General features: G+C 41.5%; 1 protein-coding gene across 3 annotated transcripts; it reads right to left on the bottom strand.

Annotated features, from left to right (window-relative positions):
- Positions 1 to 9,006: 9,006 nt before the first annotated feature.
- On the bottom strand, positions 9,007 to 15,082 carry NXT2 (nuclear transport factor 2 like export factor 2). Of its 3 annotated transcripts, none has more exons than XM_029239986.1 (4): positions 14,924 to 15,082; positions 13,863 to 13,949; positions 12,128 to 12,272; positions 9,007 to 11,232 (listed from the first exon to the last, which is right to left on the bottom strand). In XM_029239986.1, the coding sequence occupies exons 1-4, from the start codon at positions 14,936 to 14,938 to the stop codon at positions 11,051 to 11,053; spliced, it is 429 nt and encodes a 142-aa protein (XP_029095819.1). In that variant the 5' UTR covers positions 14,939 to 15,082; the 3' UTR covers positions 9,007 to 11,050. The 3 variants fall into 3 exon arrangements, with proteins under 3 accessions (XP_029095819.1, XP_029095820.1, XP_029095821.1); XM_029239987.1 differs by lacking the exon at positions 14,924 to 15,082 and adding an exon at positions 14,444 to 14,751; XM_029239988.1 differs by lacking the exon at positions 14,924 to 15,082 and adding an exon at positions 14,657 to 14,746.
- Positions 15,083 to 16,909: the final 1,827 nt, after the last annotated feature.

Here is a 16,909-nt window from a genome sequence, read left to right as displayed (position 1 = left end):
ATTTATTTTTTTGGCTGCGTCAGATCTCAGTTGAGGCGTGTAGGATCTTTCCTTGTGGCACATGCTCTTCGTTGTGGTGCGCAGGCTTCTCTCTAGTTGTGGCATGCGGGTTTTCTCTCTCTAGTTGTGGTGCATGGGTTCTGTAGTTTGTGGCACATGGGCTCTCTCGTTGAGGCACACGAGCTCAGTAGTTGTGGCGAGCGGGTTTAGTTGCCCTGCGGCATGTGGGATCTTAGCCCCCTGACCAGGGATCGAACCTGCGCCCCCTGCGTTGGAAGGCAGATTCTTTACTACTGGACCACCAGGGAAGACCCTGTTCTATGCTAGTATTAAGTTGGGGGTTACAAATGCATTTTAGCAAGTAGGCAAATCCACAAATATGAAATCTGTGAATAGTGAGGATCAGCTACATATGTTTTTGAGATACATTCTATAGAGCAGTGGTCCCCAGCCTTTTTGGTTCCAGGGACCGGTTTTGTGGAAGACAATTTTTCCACAGACCGGAGGCGGGGGATGGTTTTGGAATTATTCAAGCACATTACATCTATCGTGCACTTTATTTCTATTATTATTACATTGTAATATATAATGAAATAATTATACTACTCACCATAATGCAGAATCAGTGGGAGTCCTGAACTTGTTTTCCTGCAACTAGATGGTCCCATCTGGAGGTGATACGAGCCAGTGAGACCTGAAGTGTGTTGCTTATGTCCAGTCTACTCTGTAAGATGCAGCTTAATTGTCACTTGCCACTCACTGATAGGGTTTTGATATGAATCTGCAAACAATTGATTTATTATAGTCTCTGTGCAGTCAAACCTCTCTGATAATGATAATCTGTATTTGCAGCCGGTCCCCAGTGCTAGCATCACCGCCTCAGCTGCACCGCAGATCATCAGGCATTAGATTCTCATAAGGAGTGTGCAACCTAGATCCCTCGCATGTGCAGTTCACAGTAGGGTTTGAGCTCCTATGAGAATCTAATGCCGCCACTGATCTGACAGGAGGTGGAGCTTAGGTGGTAATGGGAGCGATGGGGAGTGGCCGTAAATACAGATGAAGCTTCACTCACTCACCCACCGCTTACCTCCTGCTGTGTGGCCCAGTTCCTAACAGGCCACTGACCGGTATCTGTCTGTGGCCCGGGGGTTGGGGACACTTGTTATAGAGGGAAACTGACGGGACTTCATGGTGGATTGAATGTAGGAAGTGAGAGTGGTGTCAAGGTGGACTCCTAGGTTTCTGAATGAGCAACTAAGTCAACAGTGGTACCATGCACAGGGGAGGGGCAGGTTTGTAAGGAGATGGTGAGTTCAATTTTGAACATGATAAGTTAGATATGGAGATTATCCATCCAAGAAGGGATGCCAATCAGACAATTCAATATATGAGACTGGAGCTCAGAGGACAGGTGTAAGGGAAAGACAGGTACTTGGGAGTGGACAGCATATATTATGCTAATGAAACGTCTGCCTTTCCTCTGTCCAGAGTTGTATTCCAAAGCTTTTCAGCATTGTCGGAGAATGAAGGAAAACTGGTGCCTTTGCTTCCTAATCATTTGGCTTCTAACCTAACTTCAGAAAAAAGTGGTGGTGGGTGAAGATAGCTCACTTCTCCCCAGGGCACAGATTGGCAGGAAGATCCATTATGGGAATCATGAACTCAGTGCTTGCTGCCCAGTTATGTCTTTGATCCTTACATGCATTCTCCTAAAATAGGAATACAAAAATAGATCTCCACCTTACAGCATATACCTAGTGAAAAAGGTTCAAAAAAATCAGATGAATCTAAACTTCATAAAAGCCCAAGGAAAACAGATATCTATTATTATTACATTGTATATTGCAATGTAATTTACATTGTATATTACATTGCTATGTAAGCACTTGAAGAAAATATGAGAGGCTACATTTATAATTTGGGGGTAGGGAAAACTGTCTGTTTTCCCTACCCCCAAATTAAGCTTACTATGAACATCAGAAGTTAAAAAAGAAAAGAGTACCATGTTTGACCAGATAAAAAACATAAAACGTCCACATGGCCAAAGGTATAAACAAAGTAAAAAGGTAAGTGACAGAAAGGAGAAAACATTTGTCACGCATGTAACAAAGGGTTGATATCCACTTTCTCTAAAGGACTCCTATAAAAATCAACAAGAAAAAGAAAAAAATTTCAGTGGAAAAACAGGCAAAGGACACGAAGTGGCAGTTCACAGATCAAGCACTATAAATTGTCATACTCACTAATGCTTAACCTTGACTGTTCATTTATTGAACAAATGTTTAGTGAGAAGCTACTACATGCCAAGTGCTGTAATAGCTTCTGGGGATTCAGCAGCGAGCAAAATATACAAAGTCTTTGCCTTATTGGAACTTACATTCCAATGAGTGGAGTCAAAGAGTAAAAACTGAGATATATAATGTATCAGTGGTGAAAAATGTCCTGAAACAAAATTAAGTGGTGAAGGGTGATAGAGAGTGATGTGGGAAGTGCTTTTTTAGAAAGGATGGTGTGATGGTTGATTTTATATGTCAACTTTACTAGGCCATGTGGTGCCCTTATATTTAATCAAACATTATTCTGGGTGTGTATGTGAAGGTCTTTTGGATGAGATTAACATTTGAACTGGTAGACTAGTAGACCAGATTGCCCTCCCTAATGTAGGTGGGCATCATCCAATCAGTTGAAGGCCTGAATAAGACAAAAACGTTGAGTGAGAGGGAACTCCTCCTGCCTGACTGTTTGAGCTGGACATTTGTCTTTTCCTGCATTTGAACTCAAACTGAAATGTTGGCTCTTCTTGGGTCTTGAACCTTCTGGCCTTTGGACTGGAACTATACCATTGGCTCTCCTGGGGCTCTAGCTTGCCTACTGCAGACCTTGGGGCTTCTCAGCCTCCATAATTGTGTAAGCCAATTCCTTATGTTCTCTCGATAGATAAATAGATAAATGGATAGGTAGATAAATAGATGGATAGACAGATACTAACAATGCTATCTGGGCCATACACTCCCAATCCCCAGCCTTCCCCTCCCCATCCACCATCTCCCTGCCTCTGCATTCTAGGCCTGGGAAGCCTAAGTATCTCTCCATCTCCTCTTCAACTCCAATCCTCACAAGGCCAAATATGATTGGCCAGGACCCCAAGCCTTCTGCCCAAGTGGCTGTGGAGCCTCTCCCACAGGCTGGGTGTGGGGCTTTACACTGAGTCCTCCTCTCCTTCTTTTTCCCCCTTGCCTGTGGAAGTTTCCATGGCAACGGTCAAGCAGGCTACTGGAATATCTGCCTGAGAAGCCACCAGACACTCACCCTCAAGATTGATCAGTGCTTCAATTCGGCAAAGGACAGGCAACAAAACTCCCTGGGTCAGTTTGCGCTCTCTAAGAAGCAGGTGCTGAGAGGGTGTTAGGAATAAAAGAGGTTTATTGGGGGTTAACACTTGTGAAAGATATAGAGGGATGAAACAGCGTTGGGCAGGGAAGTCTCCAGACATTGATATGTATCTGACACTCGTGAGAGGAAAGAAGGAAAAAAGCAGAGTTGGGCAGGCCTGTGATGTGGATCTGAAAGTCTTGGCCAATCTAGGGGAGAGCTGCAGAGGAAAGATAGTCCATTAGGGAAGTTCTGCAAAGGGTTGAAATGGCCAGGCTTGAGCGTCCTCGCTGTGTTCGGTCATTGGCTAGAGGCTGCCCCAGAAGAGCATGGCCTCAGCTCAAATACTGCAGCAGATCCTGCAGGCACTGCAGCTGGGGTCTGTCAGGTAACTGTCTTCCTCACAGCTGAAAGGCAAATCTTTCTTTTTTTAAAAAATAAATTTATTTATTATTATTATTATTTTATTTTTGGCCGCGTTGTGTCTTTGTTGCTGCGCGTGGCCTTTCTCTAGTAGCAGCAAGCGGGGGCTACTCTTCATTGCGGGGCGTGGGCTTCTCATTGCAGTGGCTTCTCTTGTTGCAGAGCACTGGCTCTAGGTGCGGGGGCGTCAGTAGTTGTGGCTCACGGGCTCAGTAGTTGTGGCTCACGGGCTCTAGAGCGCAGGCTCAATAGTTGTGGCGCACAGGCTTAGTTGCTCCACGGTATGTGGGATCTTCCCGGACCAGGGCTCGAACCCACGTCCCCTGCATTGGCAGGCGGGTTCTAAACCACTGCGCCACCAGGGAAATCCTGGGAAATTCTTTCTTGAAGGGTGAATTGAGCCATGTCCCTAGCTGCCACAACCTCTAACCTTTTCTAACCACCAAGAAAACAGCCAGCATGGTCCTATCTAGACAGATCACCCTAGATAATTTGAGGTAACACCTTGTGACACTTCCAAGACAGGGTTTGCAACCTGGACTGGTTTCCTTTACCTTACAAGGAGTGGGGGTGAAAGGGGGTCCCATCTTGTACTGCTGTATTTTCCCCTCCAGATATTAGCCCAAGCTTCACCCTCAATTGAGATATATATAGTGAACATGCTTCTCCATGTTTACCTTTGGCTCTAGGAGCTTTCCATCCAGGGAGGTAAGGAATAAGATGTTGACAAGATGTATGATGAGTGGGCCATATATACACCGAGTGCATGGGCAGCTAAGTCTCCCTCAGGCTTGGCTCTGAGAATGTACAACACAGCAATTATAGCAATCGCTACCGTTGGTGAAGTGCCTGTAATTCTGATATCATGATGGTTAAGATCATAAAGGCCTGGTTGTGAATCTGTCTTTGTCAATGAGTGGCCTTGGACAAGTGACTATCTCTCCAAGCTTCAATTTCCTCATTTGCGAAATGGTCATGACAATAATACTTATCTCATAAGGCTAATTTGAGGTCAAATGAGATAATAATGCATGTGAGGTGCTCAGCATAGCTGGACAGATGTAAGTGCTTAATGATGGTCAGCTATATTATTACTGTGTACCAGGCACGGTACAGCTGTATCTAATTCAGGTCTCACAATAACCTTGCAATGTAAGTATTATTATCTCCCTTTTATAGATGAGGAAGTGGAGGCTCTGGTGGAGGATTAGACACTTGCTGAAGGATCACACAACTAGCAATTGGCAAGTCTGTAATTCACCTCCAGGTCTCTTTGACTCTAGAGTCCAGACCCATTAGCTCACACCAAACTACCTTCTAGAGTTTTCTTTGGCTACTGCCAAAGGGCCTCTGCGGTCTCATAAGCAGCATGGGGCAGAAATGGGGTTTGGGAGTGTTCTCAGCTCACTGACAACTAGGTGAGAGAGCAGTAGTGGAATGAAAACCATTTATCACAGTGAACAGGAGTCAAAAAAACATATAATCAGTAGGCTATTTGGGTGGTTGTATGCTGGGCTAATTTATATTCCATGATAAATGATATATATCAGTTCGCCTTCTGCAAAGTATAGTTTGAGGGGCACCAAAAGTCCCTTTGATCTTCAAATCAAACTTCTCCCATCCCTCACACACAAAATATATGTCTGAAGAGTCAAGATTAGTAAGCCATTCCTTTGAGTTATGGTATTGTTCCAGCTGCTTCCAGACAAAATACAACCCCAAGAGACAAAAGCCAAACATCTCCATGGTGAGTTTATAAGTTAACCAACTTAACTTGAAAGCGGAGGGTGGAGACTGAGAGAATGGTTCTTAGGGCAAGTAGTTTGGATGGGATGGGAAGGGGGATTTGAGGGGATGGCAGGATAGGGCCAGAGTTTGAAACTGCGGGGATCTTGGGAAGCATAACAACGTAGGGCCCCAGAAGGTTGGGAGAAAGGGGCACATGGAAGAAGGAGGCCCCCATTAGTAGTTTTGCCACTGGTCTCCCAGGGATTTGTAAGTATATATGTGTGTGTGTGTGTGTGTGTGTGTGTGTGTGTGTGTGTGTGTATATATATATATATACACACACACACACACACACACACATACATATGTATATATGTATATTTTAGCTGCAGTTCTCATTCTATGATGTAAGGGCTTCCTTAACTGCCGTGCAGTGATTATAAATTTCCTATCCAAGGGAGGCTAAATTTTCTGGTTTCTCTCTCCCACTTCCTCCCCTTTTATTTTCAGTTGTTTGGAAGGCAAAATTATCCAACTGCCCCTCCGCCTCCCCCCAGCTAATTTCTCTTCTGGTCCCTTCTCCCAGGCTTGCCTTTTGCACAAGCCACATCCAGAGCCAGTGAATGAGATTGGACCTGGACCACTGGGAATCCTGGGTGCCACTGATGGACAGATGAGCTTATTAGAGAAATCGTTCCCAAAGGCACTTTCAGAATTGACACAAAATGGTGAGGAAAAGAGCAGGCTGGCCACGTCAGGCAGCTCGGGGCTCCAAGGTGGACTGCAGCACCTGCACTTGGTAAATGTTGCAGACTCCTGTTGCTGATATCTTGCCCTTGAGTAAGAGAACTGGAATCAATAATGTTCAGGCCCATTTTTTTTTCCCTTTACAGAAAGACCTCTCAAAAATACATCTGTGAATTGCTATCTTTTTTTTTTAAAATGCCCTGAATCTCCTTTTACAGTTGTTTTTTTTTTTTAAAGCCATCTCTATCTGTATCAATCTAATCTTAGGCTTTTTGTGGCGCTGGTTAAGTCCTGCAAAGGCAGTGGCAAGATTTAAAATGAGTGTCTGGTTGTGGACAGCAGTCTGGATCAATTGATTTTAACCTAAAAGAAACAGAATTTGGGGAGAGGGAGAAGCCAATAGCCAAGCAAAAAAAAAAAAAAAGAAAAAAGAAAAAAGAACCATTGTATTTGTATAGTGCTTAGCACTTTTCAAAATATTCTCCCATTTGTTGTCTTATTTGATCCTCACAACCTCCTGGTGGGCCAGATTGGGCAAATCTCCATTCAACAGCAGAAGACAGAGGCCCAGAGTGCGTGACTCACCTAGGGTCACAAAGCAACATCAGGGACACAACAGCCTTAGAATACAGGTCTCCTTTGGGACCGGGACCAGGATTTACACCTTAGAGCCCACCATAGTTTTGTTTTTTCTTTTTTTGGCCACGCTGTGCAGCTTGCTGAAGCTTAGTTCCCCGACCAGGGATTGAACCCACGCCCTCGGCAGTGAAAGCTCGGAGTCCTAACCACTGGACCGCCAGGGGATTCCCAACCGGGAGGGTTGAATGCAGATGTCTGGGGTGTCCAAGGAGGGAGGGAAAGAGAAAAAACATATGAAATTCACTTAAAATAGGCTAAAATACAGTGCACGTGGTATGAAACCATGTTCAAAAATGGTTCTGCTGGAATGCCTTCTCAGTTCTCTGCTTCCACATCTGAAACAGGGCAGCCTCCTTCCTGTTTCAACTTCATTGCCACACGTCCTATTCCCAGATTCTGCCTAAAGACTAGCCTAAACAGTTGCTTTCTTAGCTTTGAACTTTGGGTACAAGATAAGGAATGGGAGGAAAACAGGGCTGCCCTTCATGGTCCTCCACAAATACAACATACCTGAGAGGAAGTTTTTGATCTTTTCTAAGCCAAGGTGACATCACTGACACGACACTGCTTTTCAGAAGCTGACCCTACCCGCCCCACCCACTAGAAAGTGGTGGTGAAAATATTATGCTTCCTCTATTTTCATGCTTTCCAAACTGCTGGTACAATCTATTAGGAAGTTGTAAAAATCAATTCGGCAGGCTATGAACAGCATTTTTAAAAATTAATAAAATGAAGTAGAAAATGGTAGAAACACATTGCAAGTAGTAAGCATGAGTTTTATATACTGGATTGTGACATTTTATGCTTCTTACTGTGGGTTAGAGCAAAACTTTGAAAACCACGGATCTAGAGGGTATATATACTTCAACCCCAGAGGTAGTCTGTATCCTAAGATCCTCCATCTGACACATCATTCCAACAATATTCTACAGTTCCCTTTTAGTGCTCCTCTAGGAAGCAAGACTGATGTATAGAGCCCACTGATAGTCACCGAGCAATTTTTTGTATAGAAAGATGCATTTGACAAAGAAGGGCAAATATTTAATACAGCAGAGTTTGGTAGCAAGTGTTTTTTTTTTGTTTTGCTTTGTTTTTGGTAGCAAGTGTTTTGATGAAATATTTTTATTGTAGAGACAACTGTTAAATAAAAAAGCTAAATATGCCCTACCATCTCCCCCTAAATATGTAAGATTATGTTAAAGCACATCCATGCTTATCTTTTCTATCCTATATTAAATCAAATTATAACAAAAATCAGCAAATGAAGTCCCCTGCTAACAAATTTCCTACATTAGTAATTTCGGGCAAGTCAATCCAGCAACGTTCCAGAATAAAAGAACTCAGGGTACCTTCTTGGCTTTATTTGACTTCTTGCTCCTTGACCAAACACTGCATTTACCCTTTAACCTCATTGGGAGTATCTTTTTAGACACACTACATACATTACTAGGAAATTTCCAAAAACTAGGAAAATGCTGATTCCAATTCACCAAAGCACTTACATGCTTAAATAAGGTCTGCAGCTCTTCCAGCCTTATGAGCTACACATGAAATGCAAATAACTTGGTGACAGAGTTTGTCATGAGTCATTAGCCTCTTAAGCTTAGTCTTTTCCTTCCACTAATGCCTACAAATTTACACGGAAGTAGATTCCTAACCATTTTTATACGTGCCTCACTGAAGAGATGAAATACAGGAGCTGATTTTAAAGGCTGTTGCCTCTTCTCACTCCTCAAGTGTCTGTTGACATATTTTTAATGTAGAATTAAAGTTAATGGGACCATTTTTTTTTCTGAAAATGAACTTTTGGTTTCACTGCCTTCTGGATATAGTATTTTGGCTAGTTTTTCAAGGTTGAAATTTCCAACATTTTGCCAAAAACGTCACCGTTACTTCAAACAGGTGATCTCAGGAATGTGAATATTTGGTAGGAAAAGAGGAAGAATGAGGTAGACTAGAGAAAAGACAAAGTCCAAGTTGTCAACCATTGTTTTCAACATTCTAACTTAAAATTTTTTTAAAAACGCTATATTGTAAAAAGCAACAACCAACTGTTCTGGAGCCTTAAAAAAATCAAGAGACCTTAAACCAGGCTTGAGAAAACTCTAACAAGGCAAATTTTATTTTTTTCAAGTTATAAAAATATGTCCATGTCAAAAATACAGTCTAGTCCATATAAGAGTAGTTCCAGCCATTTAAAAGTTATACAGAATTTGGAAAAAGCAGTTAATATACAAGTCTTAAAACACTGAGTTCATAAACAGTACACAACCACTCATTTCAGTTATTGCTTGTTATACGCAGCTTTTACTTGAAACTCTTCCTCTTAAGGGAAAGGGCAATATTTGGGCAATCTGATTGTTGCTGCTAAAGCTGTGGTTTTAAAAAGCCAATCCAAAATTAGAGTAAACTTACTTTGAGTAGAATATAATGTGTAAAGTTTAGTCAGTACTACAAGAAGGTAGGAAGGTGTGGTCTAAATTTCACTTCCATCCCCTTCTACTTAATTCTATTTTGCTAATATATCAGAAATGCAATGTGTAGTTTGCGACGAGTAAATGAATCACCAATTTTCAAATTAAATGACAAGAAGCATTAACTTTGAGTTGCAATATAGAAACAAAGCTGGCACACCTAGTGTAAAAACATGAAAACAATAAATTCAAGAATGGAGAAACATTTAAAGCTTAACCAAAAACCAAAGCTAGATTTCTTTCTCTTTAGATGTTGAGACATAAAATGAGTCAACTGGTTCTTTTGAAGTTTATGGGCTTATGAAGATCTGCTGTTCTGTTTTCTCTAAAAAGACAAAGTGTTAGCCACATAATAGGAACATGTTTTATAACAGATCTATTTGCTCAATGCCATATGGAAGAACAAATCATGAGATTAAATAATTTTAACTTTAAGTAGTAAAAAGACCATGCAGTTGACAGTGTAAACACAGAGAACAAATCACTCACTTTGGGGGTGGGTAGTACATAGGAGACTTTTGGCCTGAAGTTCACATGGAAGACTTAGAAGTTAAGGGTCCCAAAGAGGGAGTGATGGCTTTGTTTCCAACTTTCCTGTCAGACCCTGTTGCAGGGTCAGGCTTATTGCTGACATTTTACCCCCATAAGTTCTTGAACAAACTGAGACATATACTAGTGATAAGTATGAGGTGAACTGGAAAAATCTTTAAAAATAATTCTTAGAACAAAAGTGGCCTTCATGACCATTTGGTTAGGATACTTATTAATGACTTAAATCCTAAAATTAGGCTACATTTTTAGGAGGTAGAAACAAGTACCAAAAGTGTACCACTTGGCCACCCCGCCTTGCTTTTGCCCAACCTCGGATCTCTACACTTCTCACTTCTCATTCTCCCATTAAAGCTCTTAGTACTACTACGATTCACTATCTAAAGTTATAGACCTGGAGCTGCCAAGAAAAAGCTTTCTTAAGAAGTTTTGCTTTTAAGCCACTGAGTGTATCTAACACTCAGGTATCAATCGAGAACATTTTACACCTCTCTAGTAGATTAATTCACTTAAGAAAACATGCCAACATAAAAAAAAAAACACCTACATTACTTAACATAAAAAGACTACTAAACATCTCTACATGCCATTCTAGTATGTCAGAATACTTATGTAAACCTAAATTAGTAATGTGTTCATTGAACTGATTTGAAAAAGCCTCATATTTAAACTGCATTACCAGTGTTTACCAAAAATAGGTACATGTTGTACTACAAAATTAGCCTAATAACAAAAAAAAAAAACCACTCCACTTCCTCCCAGAGAGTTACATTGTGCTGATATCCCATAGACAGTACTATAAAGGGATTTCATTTTTGCAATACACTGGGCTCACAGTGAGTATATTAGTACAGAGACCATGGGTTTAATGTTACTGTAAGAATGTCATTAGTGAAACATATATAAGGCATGTAGAAAACTAACATTAAAGCTCTTAAGGGCAATGATCTAAACTGGCAGCTGCTAGAAAAGGTGCCGCTAGGAATAAAAAATATTAAAGAAATTGAATTTCAGCACATACTAGTTTTTAATGTTTCCACAATGCAATGAACTACTACTTATAAGTTTCTACTGCTGGAACTAATGGACCAAAAGAGAATGGACTTTTGCCCCCTTTAACTACTTTCCCAATCTTGAAAACGGAAGCAGTCGCTTGCAATCTTCCACACGATATTGTCAGCAGTAGACTGAGCAGTCAGCAGGAAGTTCTGGTTGAAGTAGTGTTGTCTGTTTCCATCAAACTTCACAGTTCCACTGGTCACCACAAGAACTGTAGCCTGGGCCTGAGTAGCTTGCTCTTCACCCACACAGAAAAAGAGAAGAGGTTGGATTCTCTCTCTAAGTAAGCAGATTTTCAGGTTTAAACTACACTGCCTAAAATTTAACACTAAAAAAAGTTTCATAAACTTTCTTTACTTTGCACATTATCTTGAGCATGTGCACCCAAAGCCAGAAAACTCAATAATCATTTCAAAGATATTAACATTATTTTCAGTCCAGAAAGATTTTGGGTGCTCTAAAGTTTAAAAATAAAAAGCTTATATCTAGAATAGGACCATTTGGTTGCTGTATCTATTAATATTTCATTGGGTTTCTAAAAGAGTTTTGTCGTATTTTGCTTCTTAAGCTTTCTTTTCAAGAACCATAAAGGAATAAAAAAAATCACACTCAACTACTACTTAAGATGCTTAGGACCCCACCTAGAGGTGAATCTTATAAACTGCATCAATCTACTACCTTGAATCAAATTCTGTCTTGCCAAAAGTCATCCTTTCACATAACAGAGTGAATTTCTGTGAAATTTTAATAGGTTGTAAGATAATAAAACACATTAATCAGAGATAAGGTATAATTTTTCTCTGGAGACATTTCAAGGTACAGAAGGCAACAATTTATTTAGGGAAAATAGTCGTTCCTCTCCATTAACAAAAATCATATTAAGGCTCAATTTGTCACATGACTTTTACTAAGCCATAATCACTCAATCCACCCAAACCTACTAGTGGTCCTCTGGAGAGAGATACATCTAAAGGAAGACCAAAAGTCTGATTTGACAGCTAAATTCTTCATATTTAATTTGCTCAAAAAAGTAATTATTTCTACCACTGAAAGTCGCTAGCTGCTTTTGGTGTTAAAGTTCACTGCTCACTAAAGGAAAACAAAGGAAGTATCTTAAAAGACCATGATCTTACCATGAACTGGCTGGCAATCTAGCATATTGACCTGAAACTCACTAGAAGGCAACACGTCAAAAAACTTAGTTAGGGCTTCCAGCCCTGTTACAACATTTCCATTCCACACTAAAGTGGCCTTGTCCAGATACAGCCTGCTTAGTGCCTAAAAAGAAAGAAAAAAGAAAAAAAGGGAAAGTTTTTTGTTTCTGGGTATTTTATAGAAATGGATTGAAAGATTACTGGTAGTATCTAAACATTTTTATTGTTCTTCCTCCATCTCTCCTTCCCTTGCCCCCTCTCATGGGAAGACTGTGTCAACAAGGTATGTGCCTTATAACGTTGGCTTTAAATAGACATTACCCTGCTTTTAATAAACTAGGCAGCTAGCTAAATACTTTTTTTTTCATATTTCACTTTAGCCACACTGAGAAAACTGTGTATCAAACTGGAAGAGTCTTTTTTTTAAGTTTTGCTCTCTGTATTAAAAAATAAATTAAATGATCACAGGTTTCAAGCCCATGCAGCCCCGAACCAGTTTTAATCTCCCTCCCTTTTCTAATTCTGTGAATTAACAAACTTGTCAATCAGGCCCTACCTGTACACTTCAATCCTAGTGTTTATATACATGTGAGTTATTTAATGTTTGAACCATTTCATGTTGTATGTGTTAGGAAGCATTCGTTCCTTTTACCACTATGGAAATAGCATATTTAGTTCAAAAGAATCAGGAGTACTTGCTAAAGCAGAGTCTTTGATAAGTCAAGTAAGTTAAAGCTCAAATAAGGCAGAATTCAAGAGTTAACTTTTTAGTCCCAGGAGTCAGTCACAGGAATTTAGTGTGTCACAGGACACATTTGCTTAGCTCTAAAATTTAACTTTGATTAATTTAAAGGGCCAACACACATCTGGACTCTGGAAATGAACTATGTTTCCTTTTGGGGGGGGGGGCTACTTTGTCTTTGAAGGCACCAAGGCACAATAAGCGTCCATTGTTACATCACTTGCCCCTGTCCCTTGTCATCAAACTTCAGTATCAAGAACTTTTTAATCTTCTGCCTTAACAAAATAGTTTTTAGAGATACTAACTTCTGTACCTACAGCATAGACAAAGTTCTCTAAATCATAGTTCTATTCCGATAAGAGACCTAGGCAAGACTCTCCAGCACATACTGAAATAGTTACTTAGAAGATGTGGCTCAGGGATAAATCACAATGAAAAAAGCTGATGAAGTCAGAACTTGCTCTGCTGAAGACTAAAAGTATCCAAGCCATGCAGATTCTGTTTGTGAGTGCCAGCTATAGCTGTGAGCTTTAATTGAAAATTATCAATTAGTATATGAATTTAAAGGGGCAAATCAGGGAACAGTCCCTGTAATGCAGACCCCCTTCACTAGCATGAATACTATTTTAACCATATTGGTTATATAATGGAAGAAACAAAATGTAACATATTTAAGTAAATATACATTGGGTCCCACGATAAGTTAATTCCCATTTACCACCCTAAAAATAAAATGAGGTTAAGAGAGGTTAGCAACTTGCCCAAGGTCACAGAGCTTGGCAAACACAAAGCTGGGGTATGATTCCAGAGTCCACACTTCCATAATGCCATACCAACCCTTCCTTAAGCAATGTGCTTTTAAAGAACACAGCTATCACTTATGCAAGTCAGATGAATGGCTGGATCAGAAAAAAAAAAAAGAAGAAAGAAAGAACTGGTATTTAATAAAGAGTAGTAGTCTATAACACTCACCTGTCTTCTCTTGTCCATTGTCTCATAGTAAATATTGACAAATTCCTCAGCAGCTTTGCATGCCTGATCTACATAAATTTTAAAATCCTACAAGAAAAATTTCATTTAAGTGTACATTACCACCCCTCCAACCCCTCACAAACACAAAATCACCAACAAAAGCTGATGATTTATTTCAATCACTTTGTAGCTCCATACACAGTCCACATTTTTCCACATAAATTTGGACATTTTTAACGTTAGGGCTCAAGTTTCCAATTTTCATTATTTTTAAGAATGTATCTTTAGGAAATATTCATCCTTGATTAGTCAATTTCACTTTTTTTCTTACTTTAAATATAAATTTATAATCTTTGCTTGGCAACTGGTACTTTAGGCTCCCAGTATTTTACAAAACATTTACCTTAATAAAAATTATGCGGTCTGAACCTTAAAAAAAAAAAGAGAGAGGCGGGGGGGGCGGGGGGCGGGCGCGGATTGCCATTGAATAAATTAGGAAACAAGCGAGAAGTTATTCAAAAGTAGTTGAGTGGGAAAAAAAATAGAATAAGTTCAATGAACTTGTTTGAAAAGCTAGGTACCTAGGAAACGTCCTCACATTATGTAAAAATTCACCGGCGTTTGTAAAGGATTTTAAAACCGAAGCAAATAAATGCTGTTGCGGTTTTCTCCTTCAGGAAGATTAAGTACTTTCTTCCCCAGCCATTTACCAGCCCAGCCTATTATCTGAATTAAGAACTAGTTTCGTTTCTGTCTCAGGCAACTTAAAGTTATTTAGATCGAGAAAAGATTACAAGCCATAAGCAGCAGACCCCAACATTCCGGACTCTCGCTATTTCCCATCTCAGGGTCCTTTCCAGGATCGGAAAAGCGACTGCACGGCCCTGGAGGTGGGCGGTCGGGGGGATAGTGGGGGCTGCAGAGAGCGGGCCCCGCCCCCGGCGCCTGGCGGGCTGGACCCTGATTCGCCGCTTGACCACGTGACAAGCAGCCAGCCCGCCCCAGAACCCCTCCCCTCAGCCGCCCGCGCCCGGGCACCCTGCCGCGGCCGGGGCACTCACCATGGGCCTGGCCATCGGGGTGGTGCCAGCAGCCTGTTCCGCCGGATTCTCTGAGTCCCGTCGTGTCCTGCTCTCTTGCCTGCGGGATGATCAAATACTTAGGAAGACAGAGAAACCCGCCAAACCCACAGAATTCTCTGCCCGCCCATTCTCTCCCGGAAGCAACTCGGTCCGCTGTTAAAAGCACCCCGATGTACCAACCTTAAGTTCAATTCTGTTCAGTTCCGACCATACCCTGCCATCCGCCTTATGTATTCACTCGTTTGATATTAACTTCGTTTGGAAGAAAAAAACACTCTGCTTTTACAGCTGGACAATTTTAACAGAAGTATCCATTTCTCCAACATGCCCAAGGACAGCAAAAAAAAAGACCTATTTAAGGCGTCCAATGGGGAGACTTCTTTGCTCCAGGAGGTGGGGCCAGGGCTAGGTGAACACCAGCGAGGAACGCTAGGAGACCTGCCTGACCTGTAGCTAACCGGAAAAAAGGGTGAAGCTTGGGGAAAAGCGTGCAACCGTACTGCACATGCCTGGTAGACAAACTGCTTAGAGTTCTGGAGCCTTCTGGAAAAATCAATCTTCACCGAATTAAACCCCAGCGTCTCAGTAGTAGTCCTAAAATCATTCACTATTTTGATTTGGCACTATTCTGTGGAAAAGGTTCGTTTAGTTCTATTCTGAAAGGTCTTGCAGACCTCAAATGAAGATTAGTCTCTAGGGCCATTCACCACCTTCCACAACGCACCCTCTAAAAATATTTAAAATGTTACCGAGTGGTGACCGCAAGCAAGGTACTTTTCTAAGCATTTGAACCCCATATTCACTTCTTACAATAACGCTATGAGGTAATCATCTCTGTTATACAATTAAGACACAGTGATTAAGCAACCTGCTTAGGGTCACAAACTGACTGGGATTCAAGCTCAAGCAATTTACCACTTCAACCGGACTCGACTCCCCAGCGTCCTTCAAAACCGCTCATCTCAAAGTCCCCAACAAACCCGATATCTCGACAGTCTTACCGCCCATGGCTGGTGTGTGGCTGCTCATAAGCATTATCACCACTGCCTCCTTGGTGTCTTCCTCTGTCTCCTTGAGACGAGTTACTGCTGGACCTTCTCATACTTGAACCTGAATTTTCCGCGTCGGCCTCTCCTCAGTTTCCTCAGGCTCTAACGGCTGCAACTTCCCAGCATGCCCTGCGCCCCGCTCTGAGCCCCGTTTATTGCGTCACTTCCGGTGGCGACTTCCGCTTGAAACCGCACTCCTCTGAGGTGGTCTCAATCGTTACTTGTTTGCTACTGAGTCTCAATACATCGCCAGCACCGCCCTCAACCTCCTCTCTGGGCTCCAATTCGAAGTGTTGAATTTCCCTAAGCATGAACACCGGAACGCACTACAGACTTCTCAAACTCGGGGAGTCCAAAATTTAAACGCATTATTTCCTCTGCGCTTCTAATCTTCTGTATTCTTTCAGTCATCTATGCTTGAATTCTTGGAATATTTTTTTTGGTGTCTTCCCCCGCCATCACCATAATTCATTCCTTCATTCAACAAATACTTATTGAACGCACACTATGGGTCAGGCATTGTGCAAGGTTCTGGATATACAGTGGTGAGCAAAATAGACATGATCTATACCCTCATGAAGCTCACAATGTAATTGGGAGTCATAGACAAAAAACAAAACAATGAACTACAGAGGAGTTCCAAGTTACTTGCCCAATTCTGCCCATTCTTTTTTTTTTTTTTTTGCGGTACGCGGGCCTCTCACTGTTGGGGCCTCTCCCGTTGCAGAGCACAGGCTCCGGACGCGCAGGCTCAGCGGCCATGGCTCACGGGCCCAGCCGCTCCGCGGCACGTGGGATCCTCTGGGACCGGGGCATGAACCCGTGTCCCCTGCATTGGCAGGCGGACTCTCAACCGCTGCGTCACCAGGTAAGCCCTCTGCCCATTCTTATTTTTTTTTTTTTTTTTTTTTTTGCG

Source organism: Monodon monoceros, unplaced genomic scaffold (genome assembly GCF_005190385.1).
Source record: "Monodon monoceros isolate NGI ecotype Baffin Bay Population unplaced genomic scaffold, NGI_Narwhal_1 Super_Scaffold_22, whole genome shotgun sequence".
Classification (NCBI taxonomy): domain Eukaryota; kingdom Metazoa; phylum Chordata; class Mammalia; order Artiodactyla; family Monodontidae; genus Monodon; species Monodon monoceros.
This window is presented reverse-complemented; position numbering and strand designations above follow the sequence as displayed.

Coding starts and splice junctions, on each gene's coding strand:
- NXT2 (XM_029239986.1), bottom strand. Junction 12,273..13,862: donor CAATGGACAAGAGAAGACAG/GTGAGTGTTATA, acceptor CTTTCTTTTTAG/GCACTAAGCAGGCTGTATCT. Junction 11,233..12,127: donor AGATTGCCAGCCAGTTCATG/GTAAGATCATGG, acceptor GTGTGGGTGAAG/AGCAAGCTACTCAGGCCCAG.